Source organism: Mustelus asterias, chromosome 3 (genome assembly GCF_964213995.1).
Source record: "Mustelus asterias chromosome 3, sMusAst1.hap1.1, whole genome shotgun sequence".
Taxonomy (NCBI): domain Eukaryota; kingdom Metazoa; phylum Chordata; class Chondrichthyes; order Carcharhiniformes; family Triakidae; genus Mustelus; species Mustelus asterias.
The window spans coordinates 33,424,326-33,446,162 of NC_135803.1; the positions used below are offsets into that span (position 1 = coordinate 33,424,326).

At 44.1% G+C, this 21,837-nt stretch overlaps 1 protein-coding gene across 1 annotated transcript in view; it reads right to left on the reverse strand.

Moving 5' to 3' along the window:
• mcf2l2 (MCF.2 cell line derived transforming sequence-like 2) overlaps nucleotides 1-20,923 on the reverse strand; it is a 334,271-nt gene extending 313,348 nt beyond the window's left edge. The window contains exon 1 of the mRNA XM_078207045.1: nucleotides 20,563-20,923. Coding sequence (XP_078063171.1) covers nucleotides 20,563-20,641 — 79 coding nt within the window. The 5' untranslated portion in view covers nucleotides 20,642-20,923. The remainder of the gene's footprint in view (nucleotides 1-20,562) is intronic.
• Between the last annotated feature and the right edge of the window lie 914 nt (nucleotides 20,924-21,837).

Below are 21,837 nucleotides of genomic sequence, written 5' to 3' on the forward strand. Positions count from 1 at the left end.
CAGATGGAGAAGGTAGTGAATAAGGCATATGGCATGCTTGCCTTTATAGGACGGGGCATAGAGTATAAAAGTTGGGGTCTGATGTTGCAGTTGTATGGAACGTTGATTCAGCCGCATTTGGAATACTGCATCCAGTTCTGGTCGCCACACTACCAGAAGGACGTGGAGGCTTTAGAGTACAGAGGAGGTTTACCAGGATGTTGCCTGGTATGGAAGGGCTTAGTTATGAGGAGAGATTGGGTAAACTGGGGCTGTTCTCACTGGAAAGACGGAGGATGAGGGGTGACCTAATTGAGGTGTATAAAATTATGAAAGGCATAGATAGGGTGAACGATGGGAAGCTTTTTCCCAGGTCGGTGGTGACGTTCACGAGGGGTCATAGGTTCAAGGTGAGGGGGAGGAGGTTTAACACGGATATCAGAAGGACATATTTTACACAGAGGGTGGTGGGGGTCTGGAATGCCCTGCCGGGCAAGGTGGTGGAGGTGGACACACTGGGAACGTTTAAGACTTATCTAGATAGCCACATGAACAGAGTGGGAATGGAGGGATACAAAAGAATGGTCTAGTTTGGAGCAGGGAGCGGCGCGGGCTTGGAGGGCCGAAGGGCCTGTTCCTGTGCTGTATTGTTCTTTGTTCTTTGCTCTTTATTTGTGAAGTTGTGTCCAATTGTGACTGTCGAACCTGTCCTCAGTGCTACAGGAAAGACATTGCAACTGTTCCTTCTGGGCGTGTTCCATGAATTCCACTCAAATGAGACGACTTGCACCATCATGTTTTGGTGACAAATATTGTATTCTAGAGTCATATGTGTCAGTACTTGTGAACTAATTATACACATTGCATGGTATTCAAAGCATGTGGCAGTGAATGGTGCAGGCTTGCTGACCCAAATAAAAAGGTATATAAGCTGACTTTTCATACCACAATTGTTTTATGTTCAGGCTCCAGAATATCGGAATCTGTGAGCCAGTTCCCAATGCTGGGGAAGCTGGAGGGAAAGAGGTGAAGAGAGTGGTGAAGAGAGCAGGAAGAGGTGAAGAGAGCGGGAAGGGGTAAAGAGAACAGGAAAAGGTGAAGAGAACAGGAAGGGGTGAAGAGAGCGGGAAGGGGTGAAGAGAACGGGAAGGGGGGAAGAGAGCGGGAAGGAGTGAAGAGAGCGGGAAGGAGTGAAGAGAGCGGGAAGGGGAAGAGAGCGGGAAGGAGTGAAGAGAGCGGGAAGGAGAAAAGAGTGGGAAGGAGAAAAGAGCGGGAAGGAGAAGAGAGCGGGAAGGGGAAGAGAGCGGGAAGGAGTGAAGAGAGCGGGAAGGAGTGAAGAGAGCGGGAAGGAGTGAAGAGAGCGGGAAGGGGTGAAGAGAGCGGGAAGGAGAAAAGAGCGGGAAGGAGAAGAGAGCAGGAAGGGGAAGAGAGCAGGAAGGAGTGAAGAGAGCGGGAAGGAGTGAAGAGAGCGGGAAGGAGTGAAGAGAGCGGGAAGAGATGAAGAGAGCGGGAAGAGATGAAGAGAGCGAGAAGAGATGAAGAGAGCGGGAAGAGATGAAGAGAGCAGGAAGGGGTGAAGAGAACGGGAAGAGGGGAAGAGAGCGGGAAGAGGTGAAGAGAACAGGAAAGGCTGAAGAGAGCGGGGGAAGTGGGAATGAAGAGGTAAATAAAGTGAGAAAGTGGGAGGAAAAACATGAAGCGAGCGTGGAAGTGGGAGAGAAGAGATGAATAAAGTGCAGAAGTGGGAGTAAAGAAGCGAGGTGACAGGAGGCGGGTGAGTGGGAACAGTGATGTATGTTCTTTTCTATCTTTGTTTGGTGTGCACGAACTCTGATACAGACAACTGCCTGGGACTCTTTTGTCAGAGACGTCACAGGCTAAATGCAGGAGGAGAGAAATAAACAATAAGGATTTTAAAGCAGAACCCTCTGGTGAAATAAGGGTATAGGCTTGGAACTGACTATTAATAGCAACCTAATAAAAGGAAAGCTCGACTGCTTATAGGATGTTTTTTATATGAGAACTAGATTGGGGAAAAACTACCTCGTTCAGAGATGAAAATTATCTTCGCACACTGAACCAAAAATATCACGCTATAAACTTGACTCAGCTAAATTAAGGATTTTTGTTATATAAAAGTTTTCACAGGAGAAAATACAATATATAGGTGGAAATTATATGGCAAATAGGAGAAAACTGGTCTGCACGTACTTACACTTGGATAAGAATTCAGTAAGAAAGCATTGTATAGGAAATACTGAAAGCAGTACCCCTAATCTAGACATAATTAACACATAGATGGATAGCTTGAATATTTTTGAAGGTGTAAAACCAATGGAGAGAGGACATCTAGCTTTGTTAATGCTTTCCTGGGAAGCTGGTAGTTTAATAGTTGAAAGTGGTTCACTTGCCACATTGGCATTTCTTACGCTAGACATTTCAGGGACAGTCATCCCCCCTGTACTAGAAGGACCTGCCAAGACAAAGTAATCTAAGATAGCAGCCCCAAGGAAAACTTTCATGGGAAATTATGGTGATGCCTGACCCATTCATTTATATCATCAGAACATGAAAGGGCTTACAAAGAGGCCTTGGGTGTGGTTTAAATGCATTGTGTAGAATGATTCAATTACATATAGAAAATAGGACATGGGTTTTACAATACGTGTATTTTTCCCATAAATTTTCTTGAAGTCATCATTAACCAGAAGATTCTTCACAAGTTAGCACGACTACAGAAATGTGACTAGTTAAACAATTTGAGAGTCAATCAGAAACTGCATTATAATCAAGATACTGCTTATATGTGGCCCCCTCATCCAGACAGGGTAAAGTTATGCTTTTATATTCCATTATAACACTTAGTCATATGGACAATGACTCAGATTTTGTATTGCTGCTAGCCTGCATTGGCATGACATCAATGTGTAGAGAGGAATTCTTAAGAAAATGCAGCTGATAATATATATTCTCTTGCAGATTTAAGATAAAACTGTTTTAGATTCTATGGACATGCTAAGATCCTGAATGTTTGTATTTATATTGCGGTCAGTAACAGCTCCTAAGTCTGTCCTGCCACTCAATTAAATCATAACTGATTATTTTTTCCTTGAGCATGTTAAGCAATCACTAAAGACGTCACCCAGATTTGAACCAGGGACCTCTATGATCTGTAATCAAATCCTCTATCACTGAGCTATACCCCTGAACACCCCTTTTTAGCCATGTACATCCTAGAGGCTTAACCAGAAAAAAGCATTCCCCCTGTTGGAAGCTACAGCAAATAACTGTGTTTCACAGTATAAAATATATTTTTATCATTCTGTAAAACAACTGAAAAAAATAACCAGCGATTTTAAATGTGGAAAAATGCTTACTGAAAAGTAAAACCTTCTTTCTGTGAATCTTAAACCAGATATGTCTAACAATCATTGTTGCCAAAGTACTATTTATTAGTAAATATGTTTATTCCATTTTTCTTCTAGGAAATATCACGAGCCTGTATTTATAGTAAAAATATAACCATCTCATAATGGGGTTCCAATATTAGCCAAGACACCAGAGGGAACAGGTAAATTACACAACGCAAGTTAAACAATCTTGTTCACAAACATCCTGCTGTATTAGCATTGCCACAAATTTATGGAGAGATCACTTGGTTGTCTTTCAGCTGGGAACAGTATAAATCAGATAAAGTTCAAAGGGATGAAGTTTTCCAAAGATGAACCTAAGTGAAAAAAGGATTTGCTTAAATTTCCAGTGTTCACCAAATCAGACCATTTCATAACAAATGTGCTCGGTTTCATTCTCAAACAAGGCATCAAATTTGCAATCTGTGAACATAAAGTCAACACAATATAATAGTCGCTGTAAGAGGATACTCAACCAGGTACAGAGTATTAAAGAAGAAATGGCAGTATTGGTGAATATACTTTGGACATTTTAAAAGGATATCATAGTAATGAGCGGGATTCACCCATCTCACCTTCACCAGACTGTGCAGGATGTCAGCAAACCAAAAGAGAAAGGCCGACAGCCTCAAGAAGACATCTGTTCCTTGATTCCGCCACCCTTCCCCGAGTCCATCACCTGCGAGGACTCATGCCCCACATGGACCTCCAACCACCGCATTCGGTGTCTCCATCCATCCCCTTCCAATAAACAATGTAGTATCCCTTTGACCCCCTTGTATGTGAGCTTTTACGTGCAGCCTTGTCAGTGTCCAGATTCCCTTCCCTCTGTCTTCCATCGCTTGTCATCCTCAGCCGCCCCCTTGCCCCTCTGCCTGCCATTGTGAGCCCTTACCCTTCCCCCAACCACCTCTTTGCACAGCCCTCCTTCCACATTGCCCACCTTTGTCTTCCTCAGGCCAGCCACCACCACCACCTCACCTCACCTCGCACTCCACCCCGATCGAACTTCAGACCTTTGTTGTGGGGGCTGCACGAGTCCCGCAGCACAGTTCTGTCCAGATAGACACTGGTGTGTGGCACCAGGGAGAAGGAGATCCCAATACTCCCCAACCTCAGACGATGTACTGATCCAACTCAGTGACACCGGAGGGTCCGTGGGTCCAGCAGCACGGTGCTGTCCATGAAGGCCAGTTCGACATGGAGATGGAGGCAGGAACCGGTCTGCCCCTGGCAGAGTAGTGAACAGTACATCAGGAGCCCTGCAGCACTGTGGCAGAAAGCTTTGTTGCACTCACTCCCAAGTCTCTTGCCAACTGAGAACCATCTTATGCACGCCACTCTTTGACAATCGATTTTGACAGCAATGTGATTTCACGCAATCTGATCTGACACAAGATTGAAAAGGTTGATGGGATTCCGGCAGGCAGCTGTCTCAATGAGCATTCATGAGATGACGTTCATGCCACCAGGCAACGAGAAGTCCGTTCTGCCATTAACCCGCCATTGGAAGAATTCCAATATGATTTTACGTCAGTGGGTTTCCCATTTTTTGACTCCCGCTAAATTCTCTGCTCCCGCCCAATACCAAACCCGGATGGGCTGGAGAGAGTGATATGAGTGCATTGGGCTGGTGTCTAAATATGGCGCCGGGATCCATAAACCATCAGCTGAGGGTGGGCAAACAAATCAGCTGCCGGCTCACCAGGAAAGCAGGAGGAGTTCTAGCCTGTGCAGAATTAATGAGGTTCTGGTGCGGGATCCCAACATTCTGGCCAGACGGACGGGCACTGACGGACCTGCCCATCAAGGCACTTCATCTCAAAATGGTAGAATTCCTCCCAATATTATCCTATTGCTCTAACTTAATGGTTTACAAAAATTGTCTCACTGAACATATCAGCTCAAAATAACAGGAGGAAGTTCATCTTGACCCTTCCCCATCTCTGTAATCTCCTCCAGCTGACAATCCTCCAAACTATCCGCACTCCTCTCATTCTTATCTCTTGAACACATTTAATGTTATTAATTCCACCACTGGTGGCTGTGCCATCAGCTGCCAAAGCCCTAAGCTCTGGAATCCTGCACAAACCTTTCCACTTCTCCACCTCTCTTTCATTTCTTAAGATGTTCCTTGAAATCTACTTTTTTATCTGCCTTTATATCTCCTCAGTGTCAAGTGGTGTTTCACACAAGAGTAGAAACCATCTTGGGACATTTTATTACAATACAGTTGGTATATAACTGCAAAATGTTTTTGTTAAATGTTTCTTTAATATTCTGACCCAGGAGCCTTTCTGCATATTAGCTAATTATTTTAATTATGAATGCTTTCATTTCCTAAAACAGCATTTCAAAACAGTGAGAACATGATCGTATTGCAGAAAAAGAGACAGGCTGTTTAAGTTTCTTATCTTGCACTCATCAGGACAGATGCAAGAATATCAAACCAGTCATATTCTGTTTGCAGAGGACAGGTCCCTGCGTATGAACACATGTCGCTTCTGGCAAATGTAAATGAGTCACATTGTGACTGATTATCTTAAATTAGTTGTCAGTGTAGTTCTTAGCACACACACAGGATTGTTCAGCAAGTGCTGTCCAATTGCAGAATAACATCTACCTTTGGACACCATCTTCAGATTTTTACAAGCACAGGTTGATTAAGTACAAGTCAGTACTCTGCCTTTCATCCAAACGACCCAGACTGCCGCCAATGTGGTGTTGTTCAAAGCCAGACCATTACAGTTCAGAGCTACTTCAAGTTGTTTTGTTGGGCAATCTGCATCATGTCCCATTGAAAGGCACCAATCTCCCATCGCCATACTGCAGCCACTGGGGTAGCACTGCATAGGAGCACGACGACAAGCAAGGGTACCCACAAGGCAGCTACTAAAGGAATGTACAAGGGTGAATAATTAAAGTTATTATGGATTATTAGAAGTGTTGTTAGATAAGGTTGTTATGGAATGGTGTTTTTATTTCAGAATTTTGATCAAGAAGATGGTGTGACGATCCAAGAGCAGGGAGATAGAAAGGTGGAGAATTATGAAATAATAGTGCGAGGATAGGAACTTAGGTGAGGGGAACTGGAGTCCGTGCAGCCGTTGATGGACAATCCCTTCCAGAACAAAGGGATTATGGATGTCTCCTTCTCCTCTTGAAGCAACCAGAAAGACCTGAGGGCAAGGAAGGCGCAGCAGATCACCACGAGCTTGGAAACAGTCCTGGAATGTTCTCCAAAAGACCAAACTGCTGATTCAGACTGCCGCCAATCATTTGCTTCACATTGTTCCTGGGCTCAGCACAGCCCAGGTGGTGGTGTGCTACCTACACATGGAAGCAGAGGGAAGTCATGGGTCAGGTGTAAAGCGAGTAGTTCATGGAACTAAGCAGCCAGCCATTGTAGTGGATGACTAGCAAAGGTGAAAGGTGCTGCTGGCTTGTGTAGTGCCAGCACAAGCAGCGCCGTGGAGCTGAATGTTGCAGCATGAATGTTTATTTGTACAATTTACAAGTTACAAGTGCATATTATTTTCTTTGTTTTGCTCTGTTTCCTTGAGCATCCTAATTGCACAGCATGATTCAAAAATGTACTAGTAAACAGATGTTAATGTGTTATTTTAAATTATCCACACACAAATATTGTGAAAGGCTCCCAAGGTCCTAATGCTCCAAAATTACTTTTCAATTTTTAAGAACTGTCAGAATCAACAAACTCTAACATTCTGATATTTTATACATTTGACCGACTTCTGGCCCATTGCCAGTAAATGTTTGATCATCATCTTTATGGAAAAAAGATTTTTCAGATCTTAATTCTCACCAGTTTCCACAAAGTACTCCAAAATACAATGTAAGGGGATCAACCTTTGGAGTAACTGTTATAAAGTCAGTGTCCCATCAGGCAATCTACTTTGATGTGTTATTAATCATTCACCCAATAGAAAACAGTCCTTTGTGAAATCAAAAAAGACATTTTAACTGGGTTACAGTGCTGTCAAACTATGGATTTCCACAAAAAAAATTAAATAGTTGGTAATGATTTAAACCAGCCAGATCTCTGATTGGTCTCAGAAATGTTTTTGGCTGTCTTGGGCCAGTTAATTCTTTATAAATCACAAGTTACCTTCAAAATTGCTTCCGTGTAATTCTAGAGAACATTTCTCTTGCAAAAAGGAGAGTGATGGAATGCTTTACAAAAAGGACGTTCAACACCTCCTTGAAACTAGTGGTTCCCTTAAGTAGTATATTATTAAATTCATTCATCAGAAAATGTATACAAATTGAGAATAGTAGTAGTCTGGCAGAAGCCAGCTTGGAGACCTCACCCATGCAGGATAATACCTTGGAGATGTATATAGTTATGAGTTATTAATAAACATTTAGGCCTACATTTTCCAGCACACCTCCCCCTCGGGAATCATGGTGCATGGGATGAAAAATTTAATGGACCAACAAAAGGTCCATTGACTTTGGGCAGGAGTTTCTGTTCTCATGGAGAGCGAGTAGTTCATGGAACTAAGCAGCCAGCTATTGTAGTGGATGACTAGAAATGGTCTCTTAATGTTCAACCATAGAAGCCTCCAGATCTCTGCGTGAGACACCAAACAACCAAAGGAAAAGGTTGCTCTCACAGCTTACAGTCAGGTAGTCTTCACCTCGGGGCCTACAATACTGATCCTAGTAAAGTCACAGGCTTAAAACCCCAGCTGACTGTTCACCATTGGACAAGCACCCGCTCACTCAATAAGGCACAGCCTATTCCACAAAGCCACAGGTAGATCTATTGATGACCCCTTGTGCCGTCATAACATCCCTCCCCCCTTATATCCGTGTCTCTCCCAGCACCCCCACTGCGAAGAGGTCCTTTCCGTCGCTTGGCATTCAGGAAGAGGTCTGTTGAAGGTGGGAAGTTGGCAAGTGTAACTTTTTTGCAAGGTTGATGTAAGCCTACTTGTGACACTAATAAATAAACTAAACCTTTCAAGAAAGGAGGAAATAAGAAATTGGTGAATTACAGGCCAGTTAGCCTAATTATCAGCCATTGGGAACATACTGGAATTTATTATTAAAGAAGCCTTAAGAATGCCTTTATAAAAGTATGGTATGATTAGAACAAGTCAACATGGTTTTACTAAAGGGTTTTACCAAATCCTGTTTGACAAATGAACTGAAGTTTTTTGAGCCTGTAACTAGTAAGGTGGATGAAGGAACCAATAGTATATCTGGATTTCTAAAAGACATTCAATAGATGTCACACAAAAGATTACTAGGCAAGAGAAGGGCTCATGGGACTGGGGGTGGTGTATTAGCACAGACAGAGGCTTGATTAATAAACAGGAGACAAAGAATGGGCATAAGCGAGGATTTTCAAATTGGCGGGCTGTGATGAGTGGAGTAGCACAAGGATCAGTACTGGGGCTTCAGCTTTACAATATAGATTACTGACTTAGATGAAGACACAGAGAGTAAAGTATCTAAGTTAGCTGATAACACAAAGCTAGGTGAAAAACTAAACTGCTGGGAGGACACAAGTGAGGCTGCAAAGAGATATGGACAGATGGGCAATAAGGCGGCAGATGGAGTATAATGTGGGGAAATGTAAAGTTATTCACTTGGAAGATTAGGAAAGCAGAATATTTTTTTAAAGGTGTGAAACTTGTAAACATTTATATTCAGAGAGACTTGCAGAAGGTGTGCTCGTACGAGGAATGTAGGAAGTTAGCATACAGGTAGAGCAAACAAACAGGAAGGCAAATGGCATGTTGCCCTTTATTGCAAGTGGATTAGAGTACAAGAATAAAGAAATCTTGCTACATTTGTACAGGATTTTGGTGAGACCGTATCTGGAGTTTTGTGTACAGTTCTCGTTTCCATAATTAAGGGAGGATATCCTTGTGTTGGAGCTGGTACAGCAAACATTCATTAAACTGGTCCCTGGGATGAGGGGGTTGTACTACACTGAGTTTGAATAACTAGGCTCTATATTCTCTGCAGTTCTGAAGAACAAGAGGTGATCTGAAAGAAACATACAATATTCTGAAGGGGTTAGATGATGTCTAAAACACAGGGGCATAGTCTCAGGGTAAGGGCTGATCATTTAGGACTGAGATGAAGGGAAATTATTTAATTCTCTACCCCAGAGGATTATGAATGTTTCATTGTTGAATATATTTAAGGCTGGGATGGACAGGGGAATGAAGGAGTTGAAGCCAAGATCAGCCAAGATTGTATTGGATGGCAGAGCAGACTTGGTGGAAGGTATGGTCTACTCCTGTTCCTGGTCTTGTGTGTTTTAGATCTCCTCTCCATTCCTGCGGTGATGGTTGCTGCAGCCTAAAGAATCTAAGTTTAGGGAAGCTTTTCTGACATGCTCCGAGATCCCTTTAATTAGAAATCCTCTTTTTGAAAGAATTGACACTCCCGGCAGGAGTGGAAAGCCAATTTAGTGACAAGAAACTGGCCCCTTGGGCCAGACTGGGGAAGCTGTCAGGATCTTATTGAGTTAGACAGGTCCCAAGCTGTAATGTCCAATAGGTCCCTGAGGGCAGACTCCGAGTGGCAAAGCAGGGGGGCCAGCCTGCGTTTATCCCCTCTGCAGCCACTTCTGCCACAGAACCACATGTCATCCTCCTGAGGGGATTCCCTTCTACAATGATGGCCAGGCAGCTGTGGCCACATTTCACACATCTTCCTCAAGATGGAGATGCCCTCACATTCTCCTGCCTGCCATAATACTACTCAATCCTCTTGATGGGGCTGTCTGCCAGGCACCCATTGGGCCAAATGGGTGCTTGCTCTGTCTGCCATCCTTAATTAAATGGCGCACCTAGATGGAGATCTCTGAATTGGCTGTCACTGGAAAGACGGAATAGGTGGGCCGCCTGGCATCACCACCGTGGCCAGAACCTGTTTGTGGTCCTGGCATCAGTAAACCTTTAAAGGTGTGAAGATTCTGCCCGTACACGGATAACAAAGGTAACATCTGAAGTCAGTCAGCCCACGCAAGGAACCATAGAATCATAGAATCCCTACAGTGCAGAAGGAGGCCATTGGGCCCATCGGGTCTGCATTGACAACAATCCCACCTAGGTCCTATTCCCATAACCTATGTATTTATCCCGCTAATCCCTCTAACCTACGCATCCCGGTACACAAAGGAGCAATTTAACATGGTCAATGCATCTGACCCACACATTTTTGGACTTTGGGAGGAAACTAGAGCACTCGGAGGAAACCCACGCAGACACGGGGAGAACGTGCAAACTCCACACAGACAGTGACCCAAGCCAGGAATCGAATGCAGGTCTCTGGAGCTCTGAGGCAGTCGTGCTAGCCACCGTGCCGCCCCAGATTATTATTTTCTCCTGTGATTTTAAAGAGACAAGTGAAATTGAGATAAATGAGCAGAATTTACTCTGATTGTTGCTTCTTACATATATATGCGAGCTCTGAAATAAAGCTGCTGAAGAACTTACCTTGGCCTGAATTTTTCAGATGGCAGGGTCTCTCCTCCTGCCATCTGAGCAGTCAGCGGGGAACACATCGCCATCGACTCTGAGTTCCCTGTTATCATTCCACGCTCGAGTGAGTGTTAAGTGGTTCCAGCCCATACTCGGGAGGAAGTCCAGCCTTCGAGATTGACTGACCAATCTGATTGGCCTGCAGCTCTCCAGTCGCTGCATTGACAAGGGCTGCGATGAATTGGAGAGGCCAAGGGAAGATCAAGGGATCCCAGAGCATTCCAAAAAGACGTGCTGGTTAGGTGGATTGGCCGTGATAGATTCTCCCTCAGTGTACCCGAACAGGCACCGGCGTGTGGTGACTAGGGGATTTTCACAGTAACTTCATTGCAGTGTTAATGTAAGCCTACTTGTGACACTAATTTTAAAAAAGCAGGGAAAGTAGGGAAGGCGGGGGAGGGGGGGACATGGTGAGAGAATAGAGTGATAGAGATCTCAGGAAGAGGCTGCAAGGGGGAAGGAGGTCTGGCGGCTGCCAAACTTTAGGGGGTGGGGGCGCCCAACTTCAGAAGGGGGCTTTAGTGGAGGCGCCAACACCCCCCCCCCCACCCCCCCCCCCCACCCCCCCCCCCCCCCCCACCCCCCCCCCCCCCCCCCCCCCCCCCCCCCCCCACAGCCAAGACGGAAGTCCATTTGATTTTCAGGGCCTCAACTGGGACAAGGGGAAGCTTCCCATCTGTGGCCTTGGCCATCCCAATGTAAAATCGCTGCATGGTCAGGATGGGTAGGAACTCAGAGGGAATCCCGTTCCTTCAATTTCACACTCCCACCTTGCCTATAAACAGGGAAGTGTGAAATTCCAGCCCAAATCTTTCTCAATGCTCCTTCCAAAAGATGAAGAAATGATGGAGTGCGTGTGAAAGACGCAATATCCAGTTCCAGGATGCAGGGGCCCTATTGTTAAACCGTTGGCTTAACCACAATAAAGGCCAACAACTCGTTGAGCCATACTGTCACAGCAATAGAAACATTATAATGAGCACCATTGTCACAGCCATAAAGAACCCTGGAAATAATTGTGTTAGTAAATAATGCCACTATTCTCACAGTGCCATAACTTCCTGGGATTTATGCACCACTTCACCAAAATCCTAATCACACATTCAGAAAGGGACACTTGCAAATCTTGTTTTCTCACAGTTTGGAGGAGTGCAGTTAAATAAAGGGTGGAATTCTCCCGAAAAAATTCTGAGTGTTGAATTTGCCGGAAAACTGGAGTAATTCACCCTGGTTTTTTCAGCTCGATTGCTGGCCAGTTTGGGACTCCCAAAATGCTGCACCCCCCCCAAACTCCTCCACAACCTGTTTGCGGCCCCCCAACCATTCCCGACCTGACCTGTCCCAGACCGAAAGCCCCAATCTCCAGCGACCCCCCATCCCTGCAGTGCCAATCCCCCCCCCCCCCCCCCCAGGCAGATCCCCATCCCCCAGCAGACCCCTCCCTCACTCCACCTGGCAGACCCAACCCCTCAGCTCGCCCCGAGCGAGGCCTTCCACCCATCCCCATCGATCCCAATGCAGTGGCAGTGGAAACCCGACCCTTACTGATGGCCCTGAGGCCCCTCCCAAATAGGCCCCACCCCTATGTACCACCCCCATATGTCCCGCACCCTTGGCACTGCCCATCGGGTGGTCCCAAGGTGTCCCTTGGGCATAGGCACTTTGCCCCTTGGATAATGTCGAGGGTACAGGCTGGCAGTGCCAGGGTGCCCGTGCCCAGAGGGCACCCCCTGCTATCCAACCTCCTGGGGGGGCCCCGATTGTCCCCCTTCACTCCAGCGGGGTCAAAGGATTGGAGCTAGTGTCATCCCCACCGAACTGAAACAGCCTGGCGGGATGGGAGAGGCCAGCGGGCCCAGAGAATTGAGGGCTGGGCCCACGAATAGCATTTAAATGATATGTAAAATATAATTTGAATGCTAGCCCCACCTCTCCACCGATATCTGGCGCGGAGCGGACCACGCTGGAAATCCGGCACTGGGAGTTGCTAGCGGGGCGTGAACGCTCGCAGGAATTCCGCAAATCGTCCCCACACAATTCGCCCGGCGCACTGCACTAGAAATGTGTGCATCGGAATAGAGAATCACCCCCAAGTCTCTGGTGACTTCTAGTGATCACAATGGTTAGCTCTGGGCAGAGGAAAGAGTGTTAACTGTTTGTTCCATCACTTATAATTGCCGTTTGTTAAAGAGCAAAGCAGCAAGGGCTGGGATTCATGCAATTACATGAGGGCTAAGATTAACAGCACGGTGGCACAATGGTTGGCACTGCTGCTTCACAGCTCCAGGGACCCAGGTTCAGTTCTGTCTTTGGGTGACTGTCAGTGTCATGTTCTCCCCATGTCTGCATGGGTTTCAGATTGAAATTTGATAGTATTAATATTCTTCTGGTATATACAAAACAGCAAAAATTAGTTAAGTAAAACCACACAACTTGCTACAATTGATTCGATGCATATTACAAATGATTTGTACTCACTAACAAACAATGTTCCTATGGTTACTACATTGTAATTTCTTAGCTAAGCCCTTCTGATGTTTACGTCAGAAGACTTTGTACAATCCTGTCTGGTGCAGCCTCCTTGAATAAGAACATAAGAACATAAGAAATAGGAGCAGGAGTAGGCCATCTAGCCCCTCGAGCCTGCCCCGCCATTCAATAAGATCATAGCTGATCTGATAGTGGTTTAGTTCCATTTACCCGCCCGCTCCCCATAACCCTTAATTCCCTTATTGATCAGAAATCTATCTACCTGTGACTTAAACATATTTAACGAGGTAGCCTCCACTGCTTCAATGGGCAGAGAATTCCAGAGATTCACTACCCTCTGAGAGAAGAAGTTCCTCCTCTGTCCTAAACTGACTCCCCCTTATTTTGAAGCTGTGTTCTTGTTTCCTTTCTAAGTGGAAAGAATCTCTCTACCTCTACCCTGTCTAGCCCCTTCATTATCTTATATGTCTCTATAAGATCTCCCCTCAGCCTTCTAAACTCCAACGAGTACAGGCCCAATCTACTCAATCTCTCCTCATAAGTTAACCCCCACATCTCCACTATCAACCTGGTGAACCTTCTCTGTACTCCCTCCAAGGCCAATATATCCTTCTGCAAATAAGGGGACCAAAATTGCACACAGTACTCTAGTTGCGGCCTCACCAGTACCTTGTACAATTTCAGCAAGACCTCCCTGCTTTTATACTCCATCCCCTTCGCGATAAAGGCCAACATTCCATTTGCCTTCTTGATCACCTGCTGCACCTGCAAACTGAGTTTTTGCGATTCATGCACAAGGACCCCCAGGTCCCTCTGCACAGTAGCATGTTGTAATTTTTCACCATTTAAATAATAGTCCATTTTACTATTATTCCTTCCAACGTGGATAACCTCACACTTGTCAATGTTATACTCCATCTGCCAGATCCCTCGCCCACTCACTTAGCCCACCCAAATCTCTCTGCAGACTTTCCGCATCCTCCACGCAATTCGCTTTCCCACTCATCTTTGTATCATCCGCAAACTTTGTTACCCTACACTCGGTCCCCTCCTCCAGATCGTCTATGTATATGGTAAATAGTTGAGGCCCCAGCACCGATCCCTGCGGCACACCACTAGTCACCAACTGCCAACCAGAAAAGCACCCATTTATTCCAACTCTCTGCTTCCTGTTAGATAGCCAATCCTCAATCCACGCTAACACTTTATCCCCAACTCTGTGTACCCCAATCTTCTGCAGCAACCTTTTGTGAGGCATCTTATCGAACGCCTTCTGGAAATCCAAAAACACCACATCCACCGGTTCCCCTCTGTCAACTGCACTCATTACATCTTCATAAAAATCCAGTAAATTCGTCAAACACGACTTTCCCTTCATGAATCCATGCTGCGTCTGCTTGATCGAACCATTTTTTTCCAGGTGTCCTTCTATTTCTTCTTTAATGATGGATTCCAGCAAATTCCCAACTACGGACGTTAAGCTAACCGGCCTGTAGCTACCCGCCTTTTGTCTACCTCCTTTTTTAAACAGTGGTGTCACATTAGCTGTTTTCCAATCAGCTGGCACTTCCCCAAAGTCCAGCAAATTTTGATAAATTACAACCAACGCATCTGCTATTACTTCTGCCATTTCTTTCAGTACCCTGGGATGCATTCCATCCAGGCCCGGGGACTTGTCTCCCTTTAGTCCCATTAGCCTACCAAGCACTACCTCTTTAGTAATAGCAATCGTTTTAAGGACCTCACCCCCTACAGTCCCACGACCATCAATTTTCGGTAAGCTATTTGTGTCCTCTACCGTGAAGACCGACACAAAAAACTTGTTTAAGGCCTCGGCCATTTCCTCGTTTCCCATTATTAGATCCCCCTTTTCGTCTTCTAAGGGACCAACATTTACTTTAGCTACTCTTTTCCTTTTTATATATTTGTAAAAACTTTTACTATCAGTTTTTATATTTTGTGCTAGTTTACTTTCATAATCTATCTTTCCTTTCTTTATCGCTTTCTTAGTAGTTCTTTGTTGTTTTTTAAAGCTTTCCCAATCTTCTAATTCCCCACTAGTTTTGGCCACTCTGTACGCATCGGTTTTTAATTTAATACTCTCCTTTATTTCCTTAGTTATCCATGGCTGGTTATCCCTTTTCTTACATTCCTTCTTTATCACAGGAATATATTTTTGCTGAATACTGAGAAAAATCTCCTTAAAAATCCGCCACTGTTGCTCAGCTGTCCTACCAACTAGTCTGCGCTCCCAGTTTACATTAGCCAATTCTGCCCTCATCCTATTGTACTCCCCTCTGTTCAAGCAGAGGACACTGGTTTGGGACCCTACTTTCTCACCCTCCATTTGTATTAGAAATTCAACCATATTTTGTGATCACTCATTCCAAGAGAATCCCTCACAAGAAGATCATTAATTTTACCTGTCTCATTACACAGGACCAGATCCAAGATAGCTTGCTCCCTCGTAGGTTCTGTAACATACTGTTCGAGGAAACTATCCCGACAGTATTCTAAGAACTCTTCCTCAAGTCCACCGCGTCCGACTTGAGTCAACCAGTCAATATGCAGGTTAAAATCCCCCATGATTATTGCTGTTCCGTTTTTGCACGCATCCATTTTTTGCTTGTTTATAGCCCAACCCACCTCAAAGTTATTATTTGGGGGCCTATAGAACATGCCCACCAGTGACTTTCTCCCCTTACTATTCCTTATCTCCACCCACAACGATTCCACATTTTGCTCCTTAGAGCCTATATCGTCTCTCACTACCGCCCTGATGTTATCTTTAATTAACAGAGCTACCCCACCTCCTTTTCCTTCCTGTCTATCCTTCCGAAATGTCTGATACCCCTGGATATTCAGTTCCCAGTCCTGGTCACCCTGCAACCACGTTTCTGTAATGGCCACTAGATCATACCCATTTGTACTGATTTGTGCCATCAACTCATTCACTTTGTTTCGAATGCTACGTGCATTCAGGTAAAGTGTCTTTATGCTAGCCTTTATGTGGACCCGATTTGTTAGTGCATTATTTTGATTGCACACTCTGTCCCTACCTGTCGCAAACTGGTTATCCTTCCCCAGACCATCTCCTTGCATTGCGTTGACCACCTCCCTCCTTGTGTTTGTCACCTTTTTTACTCTGCCTGAGCCCTTGACTCCTTTAACTAGATGAATGTCCTCATCATTAACCTTCACTCGTACCCTCTCCTTACCTTTGATTTTGTAATTCCCCAAACCCCTGAACCCTCCCCCCCACTATTTAGTTTAAAGCCCTATTTACAGCCCTGGTTATACGATTCGCCAGGACTCTGGTCTCAGCACGATTCAGACAAAGACCATCCCATCTGAACAGGTCCCATCTTCCCCAATACTGGTGCCAATGTCCCATGAATTCAAACCCATTCCTCCCACACCAATCTTTGAATGGTGAATACATTGATTAGACATAAAATATTCAGACTACTGGAAAATTAAGTTAACCCTGGAAATTTTTACATGATGAAATTACTTCACAGATTCATCAGGCATTATCATGAGTGCATTTTGCCTTTCAAACTCCATCAACTGGCAAAAGCAAGTCAGTTATGAATTAATCGAACCTCCCAAATGCCCTTACAATTTCAGATGATATCACAACATTTATCAATAGCTTCACTGCAAACCCTACTTTTAAAATTAGTTACTGAATGAATTCCCACACATTTTGAAATAAATCCAGATGAAAGTATAACATTTCTGGTCAGGAAAGGATAAGTTTGCATAAAAATGTAAATGTGAATTATTTCTATCACCCATGATGAATTCCAATGGGATAAGTTAGTATTCTTGATTTATATATCCAATTATGTTTTTTATAAAAATGTGGTTTAATTTCTAAATAAATGGATTTGGAATAAAATAATTAGGTGACAATTAAATTCCAGAAAGTTCTGAATTGATCAATTCTAAAAGTTCAAATGCGAAGGATTAGGTTTTATTACATAAAACGGGTAAGAAAAACATTAATATTGAAATCTGACTTTTTACTACAGTAGATTGTTTTCTAAAGCAGTATGGCATGATTCGATATTCTTGGCCTTCCTTGATAACATTTTTATGTCACTGATTTATTTATGATTTGTCAAATCTTATAATACAAGAAATGTATTTATATAGCACCTCCCACAATCTCAGGAAATCCCAAAGAATTTTACAACTATTGGAATGCTTTGAACAAAATCGATGATCAGGTCATTTTTTAGCTGGTATTGATTGAGAGAAAAATACTGGGCAAGATGCTTCCCCGGCTCTTCTTCAAATAGTACCGTGGGGTAGTCCGCATCCCCCTGACCTTAATTTCTGACGAAGGAGCAGTGCTCTGAAAGCTTATGGTATTTGCTACCAAATAAACCTGTTGGACTTTAACCTGGTGTTGTGAGACTTCTTACCATGTTCACCCCAGTCCAACTCCGGCATCTCCACATCTTAATTTATTTCACAGACAGTGAGCTGGATTTAATGCAGCAATCTGGGTCTCACCTGCCTGAGGGAGGCCCGCATTCCCTCTTTTCAGGAAAGCCGGCCAAATGAAGTGTCACTCAGGCACTTAACTGAACAAATGGTGGGCCTTCCCCAAGGTCAAGGACCCCAGGGATGGAGGTGCTGCCCACTGAGAGCGACTGACCCATCTGAGGCCAGCAGCTCTATTGGACAACAGCACCACTGAAGCGACAGTGGTTGCTGCTGGTATGACACCCACCTGAGGCCCAGTGTCATTGCTGTATCCCAAACCACAAATGAATGATGGGGGGTAGCAGTCATAGTAGGAGAGGGTGTCAGCAGCAAAGTCAAGGTGTGGCTCTCTCATCAGGCAACACTCCCTCCCGCCCACTTCCAATGCCAGGTTCCTCAATCAGGCACCAAGTGTGTTTAAACGAGAGACCCCCCCCAGAGTCCACAAGCAACCCCACATATGTTTACCTGTCATGTTCCCGGCATTTTAACTCCTCCCGCCCCCTGAGCACTGGGTTAATATCAGCGGCACCAGGGTGAGCTCCTAAAGTGGGCATTAATTGCCATTGAAGGGTTCGGTGGGAAGACTGTCTGTGGGTTGTCTTGTCATGGACTTAATCGGGGGGATGGGGGGGGTGGCAGAAAGGTGGTGGCATCCAGACCTACCACCCACCCATGCGATTAAATGCCCCGCTAGCATAAAACCCACCACGAGGGAAGGCATTAAATCGCGTTAACAGTGCAGTGCACCCTCAGTACCTAACTGAAGTCTTAGCTTGGAATAGGTGCTCAAGTCTCTGGAGTGGTACTTGAATCCATAACCATCTGACTCAGCGGTGAGAGTGCCAGTACTGAGTCATGGTTGACATTGCAGAGACAGTCATGGCTACCTTTTGTACTGTGCTCCATCACACAATCATTTTCTGTTAGATACAGTTATCTATCTTGCCTCGAGATATTTGAAGAATATTGTTCTGTTTTTAATACTTCCACCCATTCACTGAACCCAACTATCCCGTGACTGCACAGTAGAACAGCAACAACAAATGTGTAATGTCAATTCCTAATATAAGAAAGCGTTACATCGTATCAGTTCCAAGCAACACTGAAATAGCCTCACCAAGCCAATCCCACTTGATGGGGCTATTACTTATGGAAGAAACACAAGTAAATCTGACCTACATAGTTCTGTGGATTTATGGGCTAGCTATCACTGGGTGATTTAGCATTCAGTAATCTACAGGAATTCCTTTGAAAATTCTCTGTATATTATTTACAGGACATAGAATATGAATAAATGATTAATTCTTATGCATGATCATCACACAACATTGACACGGAACACATCACACAAGTTGCAGTTCACAAAAAATTATTTCAACAACAAATTGAAAACCCACTGGATAAGATTGTTATAGTATTGTTAACTATATTTTCCTCCCGATTGGTATTGGGAGCAAATAAATGTGAACATATAAAACACTGCAAACTTCATTGACCTTTTCATTCTCATTTGTGAGCAGAGAGAAATATTACCAATGTTTATAAAGTGTGACAGACACCACTGAGTGATTTCAGGACAATACTCCAATCTTAAAATTCAAAGGACATTTACAAAGTACTCAATCTCATGACATCATCTGAATCCCTTGATACATTATCTGCCTGCCGATTATTATCCACCATCCATTGTTCTCCTTTTACTGCTGTTGCAAAAGAAAAGGAAACTCGTAACTTGTAGACTTTGATCAAGTTAATTCTCTTTGCAATATTCTTCTGTCCTGATGCTTGGCTAATAAGTTCCACCAGAATTGTGTAATTTAGCATCTAAACTCTAACTAGTACCTAGAGTAAAGCGCAAACCATCACCTGCAGAAAATTAGCATCACTTGAATGACAAAGGAAATTCGGCAAGGGAAGCATACATATCCACTGACATTTAATGTTTTATTTTCTGTTTGTGCGCAAGGGCCCATTCTGGGAAAGAAAAACATATTATTTATCCAGAAACTTGGCATGTTTCCCTTTGAACCCAATTACCTAATGAACAATCAAGTTAAACCAAGCATAGATCAGCTATCTAATCCCTCCCCATGTACACAAACATTGTGCTATTGCCTCTGTCATATGCACCTGTGCAACATTTATCTTTCATGTTAGTCTTTCCATGCAGTCCCTCAGAGCAGGATTGTTGGGTAGGTACACATTAGTAATGAAACAAAATGAGGTTTTGTTCCATCAATACGATTCATTGGCAACAGAGCAAGGATTTCCCAAACTCCTTTCATTCATTTTACAGAGGGCATATCAGTCATAATTCCTTCATAATTCTTCTGAATTGGAACAAAGGTGCCAGGAGTGAGAGGAGAGTGCTTTAGTGATTAGTCACAAATTACTCGCCTGGGTATGTGCTTTTTATTTTGTGATGCTGGATATGATCTTATTAAAAGGTTATTCCCAGCATATTTTACACCCCTTCGACAAATATCTCACAATCCTTTTCCCCAAATTCGACCATTTTCACAGTGTTTGCTGAAGCATGATTATGCAGCCATATATATTAGATTTGAACTGAATCCTTCAATAATGCTGATCAGCTTGTCGAGTACGTATCCTTCACACAGAACTAAATACAACGAATTGATTGAAATGCTTCTTACCGACATGAGTGATAACATTGACCAGTCGCTGTGTGAGCTCTTGAAGTGACATCTCTTCTTCCCTCAGACAGAGAAGCATCTCACAGTCCTCAGCACCAAACCTACAGCTGCTCCTGTAGAATCTTCTCAAGCACACAAAGGCAAGTGCCACTCCCAGTAGCAATATTCCATTCAAGACACTGGCACTATTGCAGCTATTTCTGATCCTTTGTTAGCATTTGCAGTCATCTTCAACACCTCCTTTCAAAGAAAATATATAATTTTAGGCCGGGGAAACGTGACTTCGGGATATTTTTAGAAATGTGAGAAGAAAGCTGGTGAAATTCTGTATCAGACCTGCTTGCTGCTCATTTCTATTAACACTGAGTCAGGCTTACACAGCAAATCAGTGTGCAGCTACCTGCCTCAAGGGAGATGCTGGGTGACCGTACTCCAGATCAAAACCTGGAGTCATGGATTAATAGGACTGGAACAGGAATAGCATAAAAAGATTATAGAGCTACAGCTTTAGCTGAATTCATTTAAACGCTCTGGTTCACATTGAGACCAAAATTACTTTCTCGTTCAAAAGTTAATCTTTTAGACTCGCATGCCAGCCTGGCACATTCATAGTCTTTCATTATCCGTTTGGATTATCCTTTTTTATGAGTCTCCGTTAAATGATATTTTCTATTGACATCTGCTCATTAGCTGCTCCAATCTCTGAATATTAGTAACACGGCAACACCACCATCTGCCATGGCCTGAGAGGACAAAATACGCAAAGGGCCAAAAGTCAGGGTCTTCAAGGAAGATCAATGTGAAAAACCTCAGCAATGCAATCTCCGAGATGCAGCTGCTGCCTGCTCTAAAGCCTTGAGGGATCATTTCTGAAATGACAGCTGAAATCAATGCACTCTGTAATCCGAGCATGTGTTCAAAATGAAGGCAATGCAAACCAGTCCTGTAAAATAGTAAATACAACATGTCTGGAAAGAATCTTGCAGTCAAGAGGTTAAGAGGGCAGAAAATATACAGTTAGAGTAGAATTACAATGCAGAATTGGCCCATCAAGTCTGCACCAACTCTCCAACAGAGCATCTAACCCAGGCCCTATCCCCATAACCCTATGTATTTACCCCTCTAATCCCCACATCTTGGGACACTAAGGGGCAATTTAGCATGGCCAATCCACTTAACTTGCACATCTTTGGCGTATGCGAGGAAACTGGGGCACCTGGAGGAAACCCACGCAGACATGAGGAGCACAAGCAAACTCCACACAGACAGTGACCC